A 21,549-nucleotide genomic window follows, 5' to 3' on the forward strand; every position below is an offset into this window, starting at 1 on the left:
AATGATGTCATGTTAAGAACTAGAGGAGACCAAATTCTTCACAAACACCTCAAAAAAGCTGGAAAATGTGCCAGTTAAAAAAGGAATAAAGAATCATCTATAGATTCTTAGACATAGCTCAGGATGCCCAGAATGATCAAATCCTTCAGAAATCCCAAAGTGTAAAAGCTGGAGTAGATAGAAGGCATGACATAAAGCTGTCCCAATGCAACAGAAAAGGGACCCTCTTGTCAGGGTGGCCCAAGAGTCCTTGAAGGAACAGGAGGAAAAGGATTCAGTGCAAATGCTGCCAGGTACCCTGGCCACACTGGAGGACAGACCCTGAGTGATATTCAGGCAGGCTGGAACTGAATTACAACAGGAGACAAAGGTCAACAATTCCTACAGAAGGAGGGAGTCTAATTTTGGATACTACCTTTGAGCCAGTCCACTCCATTAAGAACTTAACCCTCCCTTTGATGATGTGCAGTCATTCATTCAGCCATTGGGGATCTGACAAGCTAGTAGAGCTTACTTGAAAATGTTGATAGGGAAGTTTTCACAGGATTGCCATGAGATGTGTTCCACCAGCCCCAAGTACAATGAATCCAAACCACTAAAATCAGCTGGTGGTCAGTTTCCTCTCCCAGATGCATATTTTGAAACCTGGAAGATCAACTTCATTCAACTGCCACCTGCCCTTGGTTATAAATATACTTTGATTATGGTCTGCATGTTTTCCTGGTGGGTGTGTCATATTGCCACAAACCTCTGGGGTAGCAAAAATTCTCTTAGGAAAAAAATCATTCCATTATGGGGAATTTCTAAAAAAACAACATCATGACAGAGGGTACCCATTTCACAGGAGCTTTATTTACTAATCTGCTTTCATCTCAGCACCTGCGTTGTCCCTATCACTCCCAGTCATCAGAAATAGTTTAAAAAGCTAATGGGATGCTTAAGACTTCCCTTGCTAAATTATCTAAGAAGCTAGGTATCTCCCAGTTCAAAGCTCTTCTTTTAGTTCTGTTAGACCTTAGATCATTCAAGACCATTTAATTCTCAAGTTCAATCCCTTCCCTCTCCCTTAAGATCTATGCTTCTGGGGTGGCTAGGTGGTGCAGTGGATAGAGCACTGGCCTTGGAGTCAGGAGTTCAAATCCGACCTCAGACACTTAATAATTACCTAGCTGTATGGCCTTGGGCAAGCCACTTACCCCATTGCCTTGCAAAAACTAAAAAAAGAAAAAAGAAAAAAAAAGAACATTATACACATCAACAACAACAGTGAGTTGATCAACTATGATGGATGCAGCTTCTCTCAGCAATTCAGAGATCAAGGACAACTTTGGGAGATGTGTGGACAATGCCATCTATATCAAGAGGAAAAAAACTTTTAAGAAATACCACAGAACTGGAATATATATTTGTTCACTTTTTTTAAAAATTCTTTTTCCCCCTTAATCCTAATTCCTTTTAAACAAAATGATTAATATGTAAATAGGCTAAACAGAAATGTACATATATATATATTATATATATATATATATATTTTAGGTTTTTGCAAGGCAAATGGGGTTAAGTGGCTTGCCCAAGGCCACACAGCTAGGTAATTATTAAGTGTCTAAGACTGGATTTGAACCCAGGTACTCCTGACTCCAAGGCCAGTGCTTTATCCACTGCACCACCTAGCCAACCCCAGAAATGTACATATATAACTTTTACCAGACTGTTCACCACCAAGGGTTATGGAGAGGGAAGGGATGGTAGAAAAATGTGTAACTTGTAAATTTACAAATGGATGAATGTTGAAAAACTCCCAATGCATATAACTGGAAAAATAAAATAAAATATCTATTAAATTTTTTTTTAATTGGCCTATGCTTCCCCTAGCCCTGGGTGAAGGTTCTGGTTCTCTCTTTCTCTCTAGCATCCCATGTCTTGCTTTGTCCTTTCTCACATCTCCCATTGGTACATATAATATAATTCAATTCACTGTTGAGTCATAAGTTCTAAATATTGAGGAAATAATTGATTAAAAATTTAAAAATTGATTAAAAATTTAAATTTGTTGGGGGCGGCTAGGTGGTGCAGTGGATAGAGCACCGGCCCTAGAGTCAGGAGTACCTGGGTTCAAATCCGGCCTCAGATACTAAAAAAAAAAAATTTTAATTTGTCAATTAAAAATTGACATAAATGGTCTCACCTGAACTTTATAATAATATGAAATAGATAGAGAAACTGAGGCTCAGAGAGGTTGTGAGTTGTTTATAGCTACTAAGTGTCAAGGTAGGCATTTATATATCCTTGTAATTCCTAAGTCCAGAACTCTGCCCACTTTGCTACATTGCCTCTGTGATAGAAACTAAGGATGGATAAGGAGGCATGTAGTTAGGGTTATACAGACTTTGTTTTTGCCATTGAAGTAGTATGGTATAATGAAAAGATCATTCATTTTGCAGACAGGACAAAGCAAGAGGTGGGATGCCAGAGAGAAAGAGAGAGCCAGAGGAAAAATGAGAGCCAGGGTCAGGGGAAGTATAGATTATAAGGGAGAGGAAAGGGAAGGAATAAAGAATAATAGGAGAGTAGATCAAAGTGGGAAGAAGACAGGATAGGGAGCAATTCAAGCAAAATGGGGCAGAGAGGGGCAGCTAGGTGGAGCAGTAGATAGAGCACAAGCCCTGGAGTCAGGAGCACCTGAGTTCAAATCTGGCCTCAGACACTTAATAATTACCTAGCTGTGTGGCCTTGGGGCAGAGAAAGTAGAGAAAGAGCCAAGAGTTCAGAAACTTGTTGCCATGAGACAGGTAACATGATCTGATACAAACAGTTTCCAATGAGATTTATTACAAAGTTATAATCACTGGAGGTAAGAGATGGGTAGCTAGATGAGTAATAAAATAGAGAGAAGAGGAGACATGGTTGAGAGGCTATGGCAGGAGAACTAGGTGTCAGAATTTGCTAAAACATTGTAAGAATGAAGAATGAGAGGATCAAGGAGAAGCTAGAAAGGGTCACAGCAATAAGAAAGAGAAACAGCTAGGAATGGTGGGAGTGTGTCCAAGAATAGTGGTCCAGAGAAAGTTGTAAGGCTGAAACATAAAACAAACATCACTGACTTGGTCATCAAACAATTTTTATTGATTTCCAGTTTGAGAGATGAGATTAGGAGGGAAAGAGGAAGTCAAGAGTGTGGTCCTAAAGCAATTAGATCTCCCTTCCTTTCAGGAAGGAGAAATGAGAAGGTGTAGGGCGGTGTTGAAGGACAAGATTCAGGGTACCTTGAGTGAGGAAATTCCATGGAGATAGTGGAGAGGAGGCAGAGGATATCGCCTTCTAAACCTGACATCCCTGTGTTTCATATTTCTGGAGGAATTCACTGAGGTTAGCACAAGCAGAGCGGAATCGCAAGGCCTGGCAGTTCTTTTCAGAAGGTATCTCCTCAATCCAAGTCATGGAGTCCAGCAAATACTGGGGACTGTGTAAGGAAAGAGGTAGGAAGGGATAAAAGTCTAAGAAAGATGGAAGGCCTAGGTCCTTGAATCCCTAAGGGATTGAGGAGCTCAGATCTTCAGAGGGAAGGAGAAAGAAAAAGGGGTCCTCTGGAATATAGATAACTCACCGTTCCTTAATGTCAAATGTGACTCCATCAAGCCCCATGATCAAATATTTCTTCCCAGGTTCCAACTGCAGGCGACACGAGACCCGTACCAGGAAGTTTCGAATCTGGCCAACACCAGCTTTCACATCTTGAGCTAGGGGAATGATAAGGAAAGAGAAGATATTAGAATGCCCCTGACATCCATCTCCTCATTCTCCAGCTAGCCCCACCCAGCTATTGTAACCCCGTCAGTACTATAATGCAGAACACGGGTGATCCTGGTTTCGAAGAGTCGGAAGGCAACTTTGTCCTCTGCTCGAAGAACCTCAACCTGGAAACCTGTTAATGGGAAGAAGGGAGCAGAGGTCACCCCAGGGCTGAGAGAATTAGAGATGATATGTTGGGATGTGAAGTAAAACGTTTGAAGGATGGGTAATGTCTAGAAAAAGTTGAAGAACTGAAGAAATGAGGATTCCTGGAACCCTAAAGGAAAAGGCGAGTACCTGAGGTTATTAACTTACCATAATGTACACGTGGATCATAGCAGGCATAATTCATCCTGACCTCTTCTTCCATTTTCTCTACTTCTGTGATTCTGTATTTTTTTGGACATTTTCCTAAGAAAGGGAAAAATGAAGAGTGTGGGGGGAGAGAATGAAAGAAAAATGTTATGTATGACCAATCACAATTTCAAAGGACTCATGATGAAACATGCTACCCACCTTCCTGATAGAGGAAGCATTCAGAACACAGAGACTTTTTTCTTTGTTTTGGGGGGTTTTTTGGGATATGGATAGTGCAGAACTTTGTTTTGCTTAATTTTACATGTTTGTAACCAGGAGTTTTATTTTTCTTACTTTCTTCCTTTATGGGGGAAGAGGAGGGAATAGGGACAAATGATGTGTGTTAGGTCTCCATTTATGTCTCAGTCACTCTCCCATTCTCTCTGGTTCCCCCACTCCCCAGGAGCCATCCCTTCCCCATCCACAAGTGCTTATGACTCACCTTCTGCACACTGACAAACATCCCCAGAGCACAGTGTGGACAGAAGTTTACTTTTACTCGGGGCGCCATAGAACACAACACATTTCTGCCCTGTGAGGATGAAAAAGTCACAATAACAAACTTGTCTCTCCATTTCCCCTCCTACTGCTCCATGGAGGAGAGGAGAAAGGTCCATGGCACAACAAGAAGGAAGAAGAGGGGGACTCTCAGGTTCAGTACTCTCTTTCCATCTCCAAACCAGTCAAGAATTCCAAACAATCTTATGATTTCCCAGAATGCCCAAGGTCCTTGTGGGTCCCATGCTATCCCATCACTTCCCATTCTCCAGAAGCTCAGGCTTTCCCATACTCCCTCTCTCACTCACCAGGCTCATAGTAGTCATAAAGAACTGCACTCGCTGGCTGCACCAACCCCACAGGTACCTCCTGCACAGCCTCAAAACCCACACAATCCCGGGATGCCGAAACCTGGGGTCAAAATGCAAGAATGTGCAAGTGACTATAGAGGCCATCCCTGTACCCCAATCTCTCTCACTCCTCTCTCTTTCCCTTATTTCTTTTCTTTCTCCTCTCTCTTCTTCCTCTCTTTTCCTGCTCTCTCTCCTCTTTCTCTTCTGTCTCTCTCTCTTTCTTCATTATTTCCTTTGCTCTCTGTTCCCTCTTCATTTTGGTCTGTTCTATTCCAGAGAACACATAGTAGAAAAACATTTGATTTGGCATCAGAGGACCCAGGATCACATCTGGATTCTGTTAATTATTACCTATATAAACCTGGGCCAGTCATTTAATTTCTCTTGGTTTCAAGCTCATCTATAAAGTAAAAGAGTGGAGGGTACCTTGGAGGTTCTTTCCATCTATAAATCTATGATGTTGAGTAGATGGAAGATGAGAGGAAGATACAGGCAGCTGAGAGGCCAAGAAAAGGCAACAGTCAGTTGATAAGGTCTGGTAGTGGGAAATGCAACATGTTGTGGAAGCAACACCAATGTAGGCTAGTATGGCTGGATGATAAAGAGTGTGGAGAAGATGAATGTATAAGAAAGTTATTAGAAAGCCAAGAGTAGTCCAAGTAATGAAGAGCTTTGAATGCCAAACAGAGGAATTTTATTTGATCCCAGAAGTAATAGGAAAGAAGCCAACATGTCTAAACTGAATTTATCTTTCCTTCTAAATTAACTCTCTTTTCTGATTTCTCTGTCTCTATCAGTGGTACCACCATTTTTCAAACAAACAGTAAAGTCAAAACTTAAGAGGGAAAGAAAATAAGCATTTCTACAGCCCCTACTATGTGCCTAGATAAACAGAAGTTTTTTCAAATATCTCATTTGAACCTCATAACAATCTTGCAAGGTAGGTGAAAAGTTATTATATCCACTGAGGAAACTAGGGCAGACAGAGGTTATGTGCCTTGCCAGGATCAAACAACTAGTGTCTGAGACTAGGTTTGAACTTGAGTCTTCTAAATTCCAGGCCAGGGCTGTATACACTGTGCCACATAGTTGCCTATGTAGGAGATAACTGCTATTACTTTCCATCCCCTATAATAAATATCCATTAATTTTTTTTTCAAAACATCTCTCTTATCTTTTTTCTTCCCTCCTACCCTACCATTTTCACTGCTATTCAGTTAGTTCAAGTTCTCATTTTTTCAGGCAGAGTTTCTTAAAAACTTCTTTAAAAGTATCCTCATCCCTCTTGTTACTTCCAGGCTTCCTCCTTTCTAGTCCTGCTAACAGATTCATCTGCTTTCATTACAGCATTTGATGCAGTGATTCTTCCCTTATTATTATTATTGTCATTTTAAAAAATTTTGCAATGCAAAAAACTGCAGAGGATTTCTCTTTCAGAGAAGATGGCAGTAATCAGTTTAGGGGAGGTCTGTACACTGACTGAGTTCAGACTGCTAAAAGTGTCTAGAAACAGAAAAGGCAAAGAGCCCCTATTATGCCTGCTCTTCAGGAATTCCTACCCTTATTGTCTATGCTGCAACTTTACTAAAATTTTTAATTATTTCTCATAAGTTTTTAGTTGATTCTCTAAGTATACCATCATTTCATCTGCAAAGAATGAGTTTTGTTTCCTCATTGCCTATTCTAATCTCCTCAATTTCTTTTCTTCTTATTGCTAAAGTTTATATTTCAAGTACATTGCTGAATAATAGTGGTGACAGTGGGCATCTTTGTTTTATCCCTAATCTTATAGGAAATGCGCCCAGCTTATTCCCATTACAGATAATGTTTGCTAATAGTTTTAAATAGCTACATCATTTTAAGGAAAGTGTTATAATTAATCCTAAGCTATCCAGTGTTTTTAAAAGGAATGGGTGTTGTATGTTGTCAAAATCTTTTTCTGCATCTATTGAGATAATCGGGGGTGAAGCCAAGATGGCAACAGGAGATGATCCTCTCTTAGGTGCTCTCTCTTTCTAATATTTCAAAACTTAAAAAATAAGGACTCTAACTAAATTTTCAAGAGACAGAACCCATAGATCCCTCTGAGATAATGATTCCTGTTGCTTTTGTTATTGATATGGTCAATTGTGCTAATAGTTTTCCTAATAATGAACTAGCCCTGCATTCCTGGTATAAATCCTACCTAATTACAGTGTATTATGCTGGTGATATATTGCTTTAATCTCCTTAAAATATTTTATTTAAATTTTTTGCATCAATATTCATTAGAAAAATTGGTCTATAGTTTTTCCTTCTGTTTTGACTCTTCCTCGTTTAGGTATCAGCCCTCCTTAATATTTTCAAACATTTCTCTCTACCTCAGTCTCCTTGAAATTTACTAATATGATCTAATGAGCAACTGGCTACTAACCTACTATCATAAGCAATGTATCTTCTTAGTGTCACAACATCCCAGGATCTAATCAGAAAAAAGAACTTCATGGTATGTCAGAGAAGGGCTAGGGGAAAACAGCAGCAAGGCATGACATAAAGTAAAAAATCAATCTGTTTAGAAGAGTGGTAGCAGGTAGTCTGGGAGATGATAATGGAAGCAATTAACACTGTCCATGAAATGATGCTGGACCTTGATGCCTGTTGGAACTGTGGTGAAGGAGCCCAGTTTCACTAACAGGCAGAGCCAACTTTAACAGTGGCTCATGTTAGTAGATTTCAAGCAAACTGACCAAGAAAGAGAAAAATGGTTGGAAATGAGGGTTTCCAGAAGAGCAGTCACAAAGGGGCTCTTCACTTTTTCTGCATCCCAAACTTCTTTGGCAGTCAGGTGAATTCTAAAGACCCATTCCCAGAATAGCACTTTTAAAAGATCAGAGAAAAAATTAAGTCATAAGTTAGTTTTTTAAAAAAAAAGAAGAAATGAGTTTTTCCATCCAAAGCCCACAGATCCCTTGATTTTGTCAAATTAAGACTCCCTGATCCATAGGGACCTCAAGGAGAAGAGCAAGAGAAGCATCTGCAAGGTCTGTGAAAGATATCGTTCAGGTCCAAGGGAAGAATCTGAGACAAGACAGGAAAGGTAAGGCAGATTCAACCAAAGTATAGAAGATAGGATTCAGGGGAGAAATGGAAGTGAATAAGGTATCCACCGATTTCACCCATGCTTTTCTGGTGTCTTTAAACTTTGTAAGCTCAGAGAAAGATAGCAGGGTCTCATGCAAAATGTGCTATACATGAAGGAAGAAAACTGGGCAAGTCACTTTCCTCTCTACACCTCAGTTTCCCCCTCTATAAAAACAGGAATAATCCATTTTCTCCTACCTACCTCACAGTCCTGTTTGGGGAAAAGTGCTTATAAATCTTAAAGCATTCTATGAGCGTGAGTTGTTTATTTTTTTAAATCCAAACTTTCTAACTCTCTCAACAACAAATATTCAAAGTACTCTGCATATAATGGAGATAATATTAATATTCAATAAATAAATGAATGAACAAATGAACATTTTCAATATAGCTAGATTGGACTTACCAAAGTTTTAGACCTCGGCACTTTATAAACTCATCATTTCTTTGTTTTATGTGATTTGATCTGTTTTGTTTTTGCTTCTGGTTAACTTTTCATTGAAACAAAGGGTTTTATAACAATTGTAGAAAGTGCTTATAACAATTGTAACTACAAAACTTTTCTTTCCAAAACTAGGTCATTCAATCTGGCAATTAAGAGATCATTAGTAATTTTGGAAAGAAAAGTTTCAGTTGAATAATGAAATCAGAGTAATGTGAAATGAGGAATGGGGAGAAAAGAGAGGTCCATCGAATGGTCTCAGTTTTTTTCAGTGAAATAAGCATAAATGGTTCTCACTGACAGGGTGTGGGGGAAGGGAAACTTTGGGTAGTCTGAGGAAAGAGGAAAAGATTTGGAAAAGTTGCTGAGATAAGTATAATGGTCAATTGACTCAGGAGGTATAGAAGAATTGCCTTGCCACAGTGAGAACTCAGTTATAAATAATTATATAATGAGTTTTCTCTCTCCTCAGATGCTTAAAACAACACTGGTATGTATAGAGCTGATGTTTTGTACCTCCCAAATCCTCCCCCCCCATGGACACACACACACACACACACACACACACACACACACACACACACACAGACAGACATACACTCACCGAATCAAAGTACAGCAGGACATGAGGTCCCTGGGTCTCAAAGTGACTCACATAACGATCTGAAAGTGAGATCAACTAGGAAGAGAAAAAGTGAGATTAAGGAAATACCAAAAGCTTCCCACTGAAAAGACCAAAGCTACTGAAGAAGAACAACAGACTAATTATGGGAACTAAGATGGCTGAGTCTGGATAGATAGGAGGGAGCCTGAACTCTTAGGAAGGTCGAAGAATATAGGACCATAGATTTTAGAGCTGAAAGGCTATTAAGGCATAAGCGAATTTAAATGAATAGGTCAAGGTCACATAAGTAACTGTAGGAAATAGAAACTGAACCTAGAACCTATGATTCCAAAGATAAGATAATTGTGACCTAAATGGGAGGAAGAAGTTCAATCATACCTTTTCTAGGTCGGTCTGTAGGGCATGGAATCCACTCAGCAGGGTGATGTCTACAATAGCCATTCCAGGGAAGTTGACCCCATCATTTCGCCTTTGGGGAAGATACTTTAGGTGACCTTACCTTCTACTGACCTTCAAATACTCTTCTACCCACTATTCAATCCCAATCCCCAGGAGCTCAACTTTGGCTCAGCATCCACCCAGACTTTGCCTATTCCCCTGTTTACCACACTGGGATGTGCACATCTGATCACCCCAGTCCCTGACTTCACTCCTTACCTACCCCAATGTCAAGCTCTCACCTCCCTCAGGTACCTACCCTCACTCCAACCTGAAAGCACTCACCAGATGCATACTTCATAATGCACCCTTGGCTCCTTTTCATCTCCTGCCTTAGGTGCTTCCCTCTTCCTGCGGTTCCGACGTCTCTCAAATAGCTGCAGGGGTGTCACAGGGGATGCCAAAGGACTTGGATCATCCCTAAGTTGGGGTTCCTCCTCATAGTATTCATAGTCATCATTTGATGCCTCTAGCATAGGAATAAGGACATGAGAAAGGATAGGAATAAGGACATGAGAAAGGATCCAGGTATCTTTCTCCCTGGTCCTTACTTTCCTCAGGGACCCAAATGTATAGATTCCCCCTCCCATCCTGCATTTACCTGAATATTGGACAGACCCTGTGACTATCACTTCCAGCTTGAAGTCCTTACAAGTTGTATTTTTCTCTTCTAGGATGTTGAATTTTCGTAGAATCTTGGGGAGGAAGAAAAGTTTTGGTTTTGATTTGATAGGGAGGGGGTTTGAGGGGGAATCAGTGTCATTTTGTCCCTATTCTGAATTCTATTTATATCCACACTCACCAGCCTCTCCCACTCAGCCCACACCAAAGGGCTTCTCCATAACATAACTGATGTCAACTCTAAGAGAGGTCTCTAATGTCCTTGTCTTTCCTGAATAATTAGGAATTCTCTCCCTGCCTTCCAGACAGTCAGTAGGTGGATCAATAAATAAACTGTGCCAGGCATTGTGCTAAGTGTAGGGTTTAGAAAGACAAGAATAAGTTTCTGACTCTCCTGGCCACAGCTCACCTCTATGGCCCACCTGCCACCTCCTGCCAGGCCACCTTTTCTCCCACCTCTTGAGGGCCCAAGAGTTTCTCCAATTCTCACCTTTAAAGTCCCTTTGCCGTTTCCTCCCACCTTGACAGTGATCTTGCTGCCCAAGGGAAACTTTTGGAGAGCAGAAAGAGAGAAATATGTCAAAGGAGAGAAGAGAAGCTGTCTGCCACTCCCCAACTCATTGCTTCTTTAATAATAGAGAAATTAGCTAAGAGTCAGGGAAATGATAAGAGGAAAAGAAAACAGGGACATCTAGAAAATGGGGGAGAGCGAGAAGAGAATAGGAGCATCAGAAGTGTCCCACTTCCCACCCACACTTCCCTCAGCTCTGAGCTTGTGCAAGTGGAAAGGACACAGGACATCAAGAGCTAAGACTGGGTGGAGCCAAGTGGGAGTCTCACTTTTGAGGGCCTAGTCCCCAATAGCCTCAACTGCCAAATCCAAGGGCTTGTTTGGTCACCTGTAGATCCTCCTCTAACCCCGACATTTGATGGCTGTTTAACTGGATGCTGTGGGCTTTGGTTCCTTGGCGAACCTGACCACTCAGGGTAACATTGAGCGTGGTCTCTGTAGTTGTATGGCTGGCAATCCAGTACTCAGAGAGGGCATCCAGGGCAACTACTGTGTCCTGGAAAAACAAGCATTCTTCTCCAGCCTAGAATTTAGGAGGATCTGCTTCCTCCCTGCCTTTCTCCCTTAGTTCCCTCTACCTGGGTACTGCGGAATCCCCCTTGGAAACTGGCCTGGTGGGTTAGCCAGTTTGCAGTCTGATCAGCCAGCTCAGCCTTCCCCTCTCGCAACAGGAGGTGGAGGAGTACATAGGCAGTTGTTTCCACCCACTGGGCTGGAGCCAGGGGAGTGGGCTCTGAGGAGCCACCACTGGTGCTTGGAGTTGGTGCAATAGCATTATTTTGAGACCCAGCAACTGGACCCCAGTATAAGTCATCTGGGAAATGGAGACAAGATAAAAGCAGAGAAGGGAAGAGAGACAGAAAGAGAGATAGGCATAGAGTCAGAAATATAATTATAATATACACCTCCTTATCCCTGAATTCTTTTTTTTCAGTTTTTTACTTCTATTATTTTAAGTCAATAATTTTTAAGGTCTATTAATTCATCTGAATTTAATCTGAGGCCTAAAGTCTGGTCCTTTACTTTGTTATTTCTAAAGTTTGATCCCTCAGGAATTATTTCATCCTCCCCTACATTCTGATTCCTCCCCAGCCTGAGTTTCTCCCACCACAAACCTTTAAATCCTTTCAATTTTCTGGATTCAATTTTCTAAATAGCTAGGTGGTACTGGGTCTAGAGTCAGGAAAATCTGAGTTCAAATTTGGCCCCAGACACTACTATAACCCTGAGCCAGTCTCTTAACCTCTACCTGCTTCAATTTCCTCATCATTTGAGATGGAAAGAACAGGACTCACTTCAAAGGTTATTGTGAGGACCAAATGAGATATTTGTAAAACATTTAGCACAATGCCTACACACAGTAGGTAGCCCCCAAGGTCATGTCTGGGTCCTTGGGTACATACCTCCTTTTCCTTGGGCCATGGCCATAATATTGTTATGGGCAAGATTTTGGTGAGCTTTGGGGGCCTTAGTCAGAGTCAGAGCATATGCTGTGATGGCAGCTGCATGAGACCCCAGGAGCCCAGCAGTTACTTTTCCGACCAGGAATGAATCTGCACGCAAGATGGAGGCCTCCTGGAAGGGGGTTGAAAAGGGTTCCTTGAATTCCTGGGTCCCTGAGGGAAGTAGGACTTTCAGGGAAGATTTTGGGGACTGGAAGTTTGGGGGGGGGGCAGGGAAAATAAGTATTGCATTTACCACTCTCTGCAGCAGCTCATTGATTTTCTCCTTGTTGGGATCATCCTCAGAAGTCTGGAAGGCAGCCAAGCTATGCTGGAGAGCCACAGCCACAAAAGCAGTTAGGGCCACAGCCTCATCAGGTCCCACCAGACCACCCTGGAAGATAAAAACAAAGGAAGCATTAAGACCATCACCACATTGGAGCAGAGCAAGAGCCTTTAGGAATCCCAGACATTCTCAGCTCCCTCTCACCCTCCCCCCAGGGAGCAAGCCTCTCCTCCCTTTTTAACTCCTCACTCCTGACCCAAGTACCTGCATATCCCTGTGGATGACTGGACAGGGGTCCTGAAAAGAACCATCCCCAAACTGCTTGGTCAGAAGCCACTGGGCCGTCTCCCTTAGACCTTCCATAGAGCCACCCACCTGCTCCTGGGCTATGCTGAGCACTTTGAGGACAAAGGCTGTGAGCCTGGGAGGAGGGGAAGGAGGAGTCAGAAATGGTCCCCAACTTCAGCTTTCACTGGGAAACCCTGATGTTCTTCCCAGATTTTTCCCCACCCTTTAGTCAGACTCCTTGGGTGATTCATCTCACCAAGTGCTGCTCTCCCGGTGCAACCAAGCCCCATAGGAGCCATCTTTTTTCCTGAACTGCAGGATGCGAGCATAGCCTTGGGGGAGAGAACAGAGCTGCTAGTTTCCATTCCTGCCAAACCTCCAACAATTTTTTTGGTTCTCTACTTTTCTCCAACTGTCCCCCTCCAAGGTGGTTCTTCCCACCTTCTCGCCTTATTCTATGCCAAATCCCCTGACCTTCACCCACCTCTTTCCCATTCCCTACTTCTACTTCACACCTTTCTGGATGAGATCCATTGCATGGTCTTTCATTTCAGGAGGCAGTTTTCCCCATTGCTCAGTCTTGTCCAGATAACGGGAGGCGGCAAGTGTGGGGGACAGGTAGATCATGGTTTGCTCTCCACAACCTTGGGGCACCCTCAGCAAAGACCCTAGCCCTTCTGGGGACAGGGCTCCCCCAGAGCCCAAGGTCTCCATGGGCTCAGAAGCTGCATGGGATAAAAGAGAACCTAAGACCTCTCATCTTTGAGATGAAAGACTGGAAGACTAGAAGGGTCATGAGATTGCTGTGGGATTCAGAGGCCCATAGGACTGACAAGAGGGAAACATCAACAGGGACCAGAGTAGAATCATTGAGGGCACAAGATGGACTAGAGGTTACTGGAGAAAAATTAAAAATCAAGCAACAGGGGGATCTGGAGTCAGCAGAACTGACTACCTGTAACACGAACAATGCTACTGAAGTCTCCATCGGGGATAACATTGGATGGGTTCTCTCCAGGAATATCAAAGGTCCGGTCACGGGAGTCTAAAGAGAAATATGGAATCAGGGATCTAGAAAGAGTCATATCACATTCCCCCATCCTTAGGGATTCTAAAATATTCCCCCCCTCAAATCTTATTCCTCATACATATGAACTCTAAAGTGAGATGCACATTAGTAGAGGATTAAGAAGTAAGGCATGAACCTTAGAGAGTTAGAGTTTGGGGGATCACTCACTTAGGGGATTCAGCTTGTAGGCATACTCCTTTATCTGGACTGCTCCTTCTCTCTGTCCAGGTGAAGGGAAAGCAGAAGTGATCACTCAAAAGCCAAGGATTCAAGGCTTCATCCATCTCTATGTCTCAGTCAACCCTCAACCCCTATTTCTAGGGTTTGGACTACAGACCCTTTTGGGGAATGGAGGTAGGATGCTTGCAGCAAAGAAGAAAAGGAGTTGCTAGCCTAGGATTTGCAAGGAAGTAGTAAGACCGGGCAGAAAGTTTTAGGGACTAGTCCCATGAGACAGGAAAACAGGGAGCATGATCTAAATGGAAACTAGTTCAAATGGGAACTAGGGTCTCAGATTCAGAGACTTGGGAATGTGTTTGAGGAAGGACTTTTATAGGTAGGTAAAATTGGAGGACTGGTCAGAGGTCCCATCTCTCACCTCAATGTGCAAGACCTTGGCTACAGCATCTCCAACTCCAAAAGGTCCTTGGGCCATGACCTTCAGGGACACAGCAGTAGCATCTGTGGGCACCACAGGGAAGGAGACAGGTCGTGCTGATGTAGCAGGGACCTCTAGCCTTAGCACTCTGCCACCACCACCAGCCAGGCACAGCCCTTCCACAGGGGACACCTGAACATTCACCTAGACAGGGAAGGTAGAGACAAGAGGGAGGAATGAAGAGAATCATGGGAACCAAGTAGCCCTCTCCTTTTAGTTCCCCATTTGCTTCTTTTCCATTCTCTATGTGATCTCACAGATAGGTTCCTATTCAGGTAGTTGTAGATGACAGGTCGAAGCTCTAGCTGCTCAAATCTTCGGACGGAGTAGGGAAGGCGAAAATGTAAGTGGAATTCTTGGAAAACTCTAACCTGGACAGGTTGAGCCACACAAAAACCTGGTTAAGGAACAGTTATAGGGATCAGTGAGAGTAGAGGAACAGAGAGGTGTGATATATCACAGGATGTTTAGGGAAGTAGAAAAACTAAGAAGGAAAGAGCAAAGAAATAATTATGAGGTAAGGTACAGCACAGGAGAGTCTGGAAGAAGCACAGGAAGAATCATAAACAGTCCCAGTACAATTCTAAGTGAGATGCCCAGGAGGCTCCTAGGGCACTCATTCTAGCCCCAGCGCTTCCAAGATCAATTGACAGAATTTCCCCTCCCTTCTTTCCCAACTTTCTTTGTATAGGAAGAGTGAAGGATCCCTGGAAGCTAGCTACCCCCTTGGGGAACCACAAGCTAACTAGGATTTCCTAAGGGACAGAAGGCTCCACATTAAGGTAACATTAAGATAAGAGGGGAGAAGGCAGAGAGGAAAGAATGGGTAGTGATATTAATGTCACCTTTTGTCTGGGAAAGGCTCACAGCATGGATTTCCCATGTAGTCAGGGAATCAGGGACAAAGTCATATACCCTATGTTGGAGGGAGCATAAAGAACATATATCAAATCTGGGGGTTGGATGCTGGGGTCCCTAAGGTGAGTGCAGTTTTGAGGATAGCAAGTGGAATGTCCCCTTGGTCTCCTTACTTTTTAACTTTGTCTACTGTCAACAGGATCCAGAGCCAGTTCTCAGGGAAATAACTCCGGATGAGGATATCATCTTCAACAAGCAGTTCCTCTTCCTCTTCCCACATGTCCTGAGCTGGGATGAGTGAGAAAGGCATAAAAATGGTTCTTCATCTTCAAGGGCCTGGGCATCCAACCAGCATTCCCACCTCTCCTTGACCTTGGAGGCCCAAGCCATAACCATTGATAACTGTTACCTCTGGCAAGCCCTATGCTGCCCCAGGTGCGCATCTTTTTACGAAGCTCTTCAGCAAACTGGCAGCAGGACAGGAAGGACTCACGGCAGGTGGGATCTGGTACTCTGGACACTCGTTCTTTGCAAGACCGGCGCATGGGCAATGGTGTCATCCCATCCTTGCAGCAACGCTTGGCTTGACCAACATACTGACTCACTGTGGGCCACATAAGAGTGTTCACTAGAAAGGCCCCACACCACCAAAAGCAATTAAGGTTCTATCTCTAATCTCATCACTCACTCTTCTGAAGAATGGCCTTCTGGAAATTCACATTTCTTTTTCTCCGGCCTTTATTCTCCTTAGGACACCTCAAACCTACAGTGGCAGATGATAAAAAGATGGGGGGCTTAGTTACACAAATCCCATGTCCTGTTCCTCCCTTCCTTATATAAAATTGTTTCCATTCTTTCCCTACCCTTCCCTTTCTCCTTATTCTTTCTCCTCATTCTTTCTGCTTAATTCCAGAATATCAAACCTTGAATTTGATCTTAAAAATAATCCATTACTTCCTAACTTTATAGTTAAAGACACTGAGGACCAGAAAGAAATCCAAAGTTGCACAGCTAATTAACGGAAGGTATCCTGACTCCTAGGCCAGTGCTAATTTATACTCTTCTACTCCCAACCCTTCTGTTCTCTCTCTCTGTTCTGTCTTCATCCTCTCACTCTAACCCTCCTCAACCCCAAACTCTTTTTTCTTACTGTCACTGGGCTGGGTCCACTTGCGTCCATCTGAAAACATTAAACCAGCCGACTCAAAAACCTGAAGAGCATTGATCCCACCCCCAGGGCCACAGCCCAAGTCATAGGCATTCATAGCACTGAAGACCTGAAGAGAAGAAAGACAAGAGGTGCTATGGAAGCTGGGGACTTGGAGGAGAGGAATAAAGGAAACTGAAAGTAAAAGGTTGCTAAAAGAGAAAAGGCATTGAGTTGGGGAGGGGGCGGGGGTCAGGGTAGGTCCACAGAAAAGGGTGAAGTCTGCAGGAGAATTAAAATAGGACTCCCAAAAAGAGAGAGGTTTGGTGGAGCTGGAGGGAGGGAAAGTGGCTAAGGAGTCAGGGGAAAGTAGCAAAGGGATGAGGAAAAGGAGACTCTGGGGACTACTATCTCAACCTTGCTCATATGGAGAGGTCTGTGCCTCTGGCCACCTGCTGCATATACTGCAGTATCCACAGCCCCCAAAGCTACATTTGCCAAGGAATCTGTATATAAATTTAGCTTCAGATGGTTTCCAGGTCGAAGTTCTGCCTCATCCACTTTCAGTTCCAGCTAGGGACAGAGGAGTAAAAACAAAGCAGGGCAACATTATTGGGAGGAAGAAATTCCTTACCTATTTTTTGAGCTTGAGTTCATTCCTCTTCTCTCCTTCTCTCTATCTCCCTCTGTCTTATCATATTTCTCCTTCTCTTTCCCAATTACCTTCCCTTCACAATCTTCTGCCTGGACATCCACTTTTAAGGAATTGGCAACTGGGAAACCGTTGTGGTAATAGAAGGTGACAAGACGGAAGGAAGGCACAAGTTGGGAGATTATAGGTATAGAGATGGAGGTCACAGCCTGCTTTGCCACTCGATGCATGGATATGATCTGTCCACGTGACAGGACCTGAGAGTACCATAGTAGTTCGTTAGAGAAGGATCTAAAAGGAGCTTTTTCTCTATTCTCCTGTCTTCCTCACTGTCTCCACCTCCAGAGAAGGATTCTGCTTTAATCTTTGCTCCAACAATCCTGCCCTTATTGGCCTATCCTTACCATGTAGTAGTAATGAGAGAAAGTAGTCCCATCAACTCCCACAGCACGAAGGTTTAGAGTGAATGTCTGTCCCACACGGGGAGGTCTGAAATCCAACCATTCCATGGACAAGAACCCAGGGCCTCCAGGAGGTGGAGCATGGGCAGTAAGGGTGGCCTCTGCTGGGAAAGGGGATCCTGCAGATACCTGGGAGGAGGGAACAAAGAGAAAGGTCAGAAGGGCTCAGGAGTCTGGATCTTCAATTCCCAGATCCCCACCTTGCTCCTGAGCAACACAAGCATCCAGTTCTTAGCTCATCTTCCTCCTATCTTGCCTCCCATCTCACCGTGAACTGCAACTCTTGGGTAGCTTGGGGGATATTGATGAGCATGCTGAGCCGACCCCTCTCATCTGTGTGGAGATTATGATCCTGAATATTAGAATCAACTCCTGAGGTGATAAATTTGGTGGAAACTTTGATGGGGATCCCAGGAGCTGGAGAGCCAGATATATCCTGAACCAAGCTCTGAGAGATGATAAAAGAGAAATTAGAGAAGAAATAGAGAAAAGTGCTGTCCCATTTCCCCCTTACCTACATTGCCTTTCCCAACCTATTCCCACCCCCCATTCTCTTTCCCAACACCCTACAGGAATAACCTGTAGTAGAAAAGGGGTTCCCGGTACAAAATATCGCTGGGTGCTGCTCAGATCCACCGAAAATGGAGATGAGACAAAGCGCAAGGAGGTAAGCTCAGCTTCCTCTAGCTCTCCCCCTAGGTTCATGGAAATAAGATAGATATGAAAAGTCAGGGACAGGGGCAGCTAGGTGATGCAGTGGTTAGAGCACTGTCCCTGGAGTCAGGAGGACCTGAATTCAAATCCAGACTCAGACACTTAATAATTACCTAGTTGTGTGACCTTGGGCAAGTCACTTAACCCCGCTGCCTTGCAAACAACCCCCCCCAAAAAAAGCAGGGGCAAAAAAGTGAGACAAAGAGATAAGGGTGAGAGGTGAAGAGAGAAAGACACAGGAATCACTGTCTCCCGTCATCCTTTCCTATCTAGAGTTGAAAGAAGGAAGGAGCTCATGAGTGACTATATGCTCAGACAGGAAGGTTGGGGGAGAAAGGGACACTAAGTGTGGATCAAGAGAAGATGAAGTAGGGAACAGAATGGAAAGGTAAGGAGTCAGAGGTCTAGGATCACCTACCAGGGGATTCAATGACAGCTGCTGCTACATAGAGACGAAGCCCCTCAAGACTGTCCATCACAGAGATGTTCAATGCCTTCTGGATCTCTGTACCTGAGAGGGAAATGCTACAGAGGCCATCTGACAACTAGGGAGGGGAGATCAAAAGAGAAAACAGACATCTGTGATGAAAATTCCACTTATTACCCCATCACCCTTCCCTCTCTAAGTGCCTTCCAGGACCTCCAAGTCTCACCTTGGACTGCTTCTCCAGACCTCGAAGGAATTTCTTCTCACCACTTTCATCCAGGACACCAAATCGAATATAAGCTACTCCCTTCACTGACTTTCCATATACATACCTGAAAAGGGAAAATAGGGCAGAATCCTAGGGAAGGGGGCAGAGGAGGTACGAAAAGATCCAAGGGTTATTTTGTATTGGGAGCAACACATAGACATGGCAATAAGGGAAAGGATTACTTGGCCTGGACATTCAATCGGATATGCACATCAACACCGGGAGCTACCAGCACATAAGGCTCTTCAGGTATGATCTTCACCTCAAAGTTGGGGAGAACTAAGAGAGAGTAGTGAGGAGGAGAAAATGTCAAATAGTAATGAAAGCACCTCTTCTCTCGGATTCAGTATCCATCCCCAACTTTCTTCCCTTAAGATACTCTCTCTTTAGTCTCCAGCTCACCATATTTCTTCACCTCAAACTCAGTACTGCTGTTGGAGTCTAAACTGTCAGAGAATCGAGCTGAGATCTTCCAGATTCCAGGCCTGAGAAGAAATACAAATATAGCTCATCCTAAGTGGGTAGAGAAGAACCTAATGAAAAAAAAGAATGTTCTTATATATGATGGGGAATTTGGGAGACAATATGAGGAGGCTGTGAAGGTCAGGTCCTGGGGTTTGGAGTGAGGTGTCTGTGAAAGGTATTTAAGGGAGATATATATTCCAGGATGGGAGATTCCAGAAAAAGCTCACTCTGAGATGTCAGGTATCACAAAATCATCTTGGAAAATGGATCTTTTAGAAAACACTTCATTCTTCCGGACTTGAAGACCATGAGAGTTCTGGAAGGAGAAGAGGGATTCGATGAACAAACCTAGAGCAGAAGTTTGGAAATCGGGAGACAAGGCTAGAGATTCACCTGAACAGTAATAGTCAGGGTATCCGTGGATGGCCTCATGTTCTGATCCAGAGCAAAGACTCGGAATCGGACTAGAGGAAATGATATAGAAGTGTTAGTGGGTTAAAAGTGGAAATTCCAAGAGCTAGTTTTCTCTTTCCTCCCTGTCATCCTTTTCCTTTATAAGGAAATGCTATTCTGTATATGGTATGCCTGTGCAATTAACTTGTCTTGTTGAATAAAAAGAAATTGAAGTTATGGGCTTCTCACCACGTTGGCCAGGGTTGTAAATGGGCTGATCTGTTTGTAGAAAAAGGTGACCCCGACGGGAGGAAAAGAACAGGTTGACACCCTGAGTGTCTATTTGTCGAGATAAAGTTGATTTTAGCCATGGTGTCTTGGCCAGAAGTTGTACGACACGGGACTCATAAAGTTTATTGAGACCACAACGCTGTACATGGATCAGTGGGACCTGAGGGTACATGAGGATAGTGTCAGAGGCAGAGACAGAGATATGGAAAAACCAACTGAGATCAAGGAAGGGACCAAGACAGAGAAACATATGTAGGGTGAGAATCAAAGGCAAGGAGGTAAATGACATGTAAAAAAAAAAACAAAATGGAGAGAACTAGGTGACAGGCACAAAAAGGCAGTAGAAGCCATTCAGGATAGGCCAATGGATTTGGGGAGTTAGGAATGCAATTACCGGAAGGCTAAGTAGCTGAAAGTCATGGTCAGAGTCCAGGGTAAAGGGCACATCCTCAGAGCAATGAACTGGGGGCCCTGATGGATTTCTCAGGAAGATAATACCCCTGACTTTCTCCCCTTTTGGAGCTCCCTGGAGTTGCAGTCCCACTGTAAGTGGTATACCCAGACGAACTACAGAAGGTGAAAAAATCAGCAACCTAAGAGAAATGAGAGTGGGGTAGGGGTGGGGTTAGGACCTGTGAACACTGAGCTTTATTCTTCCTTCTTCCCTAACACAAACCTCTCATCCACCCATCCAGCCTTCAATCAAGACTTCATTTCCCATCAGAAACCCAGGTGTTTTGTTCCATAGCTGCTAAGTCTCCCATCCCCAGTCTCCATAACCTTCAGGGACACAAGGGTTTCCCCCAAGACCTGGCTTCCTGTACAGTCAAGGTGAAGAGGCTGGTAACCCAAAGTAGCATCCATAAGAACTTCATGGTTGGGAGTACTGCAAGGATGGTCAATCCCAGCTGTCCATCGAGCCCCTTCTGGCTGTCCTGGAGTCCAGATAAGATAACTTTGGACTTTGCTCCGCCCCTGTTCTGGTTTAGCCAGGAAAACATGTGACAATTAAGAAATGCAACTGGCCCAAAGCCCAGTACTGAAAGTACTAGAAACCTGGGCCCCAGGGAGGAAATTTTGGCTTCCTTTAATTCAGGTCTTTCTGAAACAGATGGATTTTCTTTGTGTATATCCCCAAATCTGAAATTTATACAGGTGAAGTGAGGGTTATGTAAAGTACCACCTAACCCTAGTGACATTTGGGTGTTATCTTGTATAAGACCTACCAAAAATTCTGAGATTTTCACTGAAATCACAGAAATATCCATAATGTTCCTAAAGACCATTTTCAGTGTTTACCTCTCTCCTATCTGATT

At 43.5% G+C, this 21,549-nt stretch overlaps 1 protein-coding gene across 1 annotated transcript; it reads right to left on the minus strand.

Annotated features, from left to right (window-relative positions):
* Window positions 1–3,100: 3,100 nt before the first annotated feature.
* On the minus strand, window positions 3,101–21,187 carry C4A (complement C4A (Chido/Rodgers blood group)). Its single transcript, XM_074236656.1, has 41 exons — window positions 21,044–21,187; window positions 20,628–20,826; window positions 20,192–20,393; window positions 19,943–20,013; window positions 19,777–19,865; window positions 19,487–19,569; window positions 19,267–19,363; window positions 19,043–19,148; window positions 18,808–18,934; window positions 18,255–18,370; window positions 17,944–18,123; window positions 17,619–17,804; window positions 17,286–17,471; window positions 16,980–17,135; window positions 16,566–16,692; window positions 16,104–16,178; window positions 15,825–16,019; window positions 15,589–15,703; window positions 15,403–15,473; window positions 14,815–14,954; window positions 14,498–14,701; window positions 14,068–14,119; window positions 13,786–13,875; window positions 13,346–13,555; window positions 13,087–13,162; window positions 12,807–12,963; window positions 12,513–12,650; window positions 12,218–12,389; window positions 11,393–11,628; window positions 11,143–11,310; window positions 10,734–10,793; window positions 10,224–10,317; window positions 9,908–10,091; window positions 9,563–9,653; window positions 9,164–9,238; window positions 4,953–5,055; window positions 4,589–4,678; window positions 4,105–4,200; window positions 3,839–3,922; window positions 3,605–3,737; window positions 3,101–3,460 (listed from the first exon to the last, which is right to left on the minus strand). The coding sequence occupies exons 1-41, from the start codon at window positions 21,106–21,108 to the stop codon at window positions 3,319–3,321; spliced, it is 5,241 nt and encodes a 1,746-aa protein (XP_074092757.1). The 5' UTR covers window positions 21,109–21,187; the 3' UTR covers window positions 3,101–3,318.
* Window positions 21,188–21,549: the final 362 nt, after the last annotated feature.

The sequence above is a fragment of the Macrotis lagotis genome, chromosome 5, assembly GCF_037893015.1.
Source record: "Macrotis lagotis isolate mMagLag1 chromosome 5, bilby.v1.9.chrom.fasta, whole genome shotgun sequence".
NCBI classification, from domain to species: Eukaryota; Metazoa; Chordata; class Mammalia; order Peramelemorphia; family Peramelidae; genus Macrotis; species Macrotis lagotis.

What these genes read in the sequence shown, in the direction of transcription:
- C4A (XM_074236656.1), bottom strand. Translation starts at nt 21,108, where the DNA reads ATGAAGTTCTTATGGATGCTACTTTGGGTTACCAGCCTCTTCACCTTG. An exon ending in TCTCTCATTACTACTACATG is followed by an intron (nt 17,472 to 17,618) that starts GTAAGGATAGGC and finishes TGGTACTCTCAG; the next exon opens with GTCCTGTCACGTGGACAGAT. An exon ending in AGGGTCTGTCCAATATTCAG is followed by an intron (nt 10,092 to 10,223) that starts GTAAATGCAGGA and finishes TTCCTATGCTAG; the next exon opens with AGGCATCAAATGATGACTAT.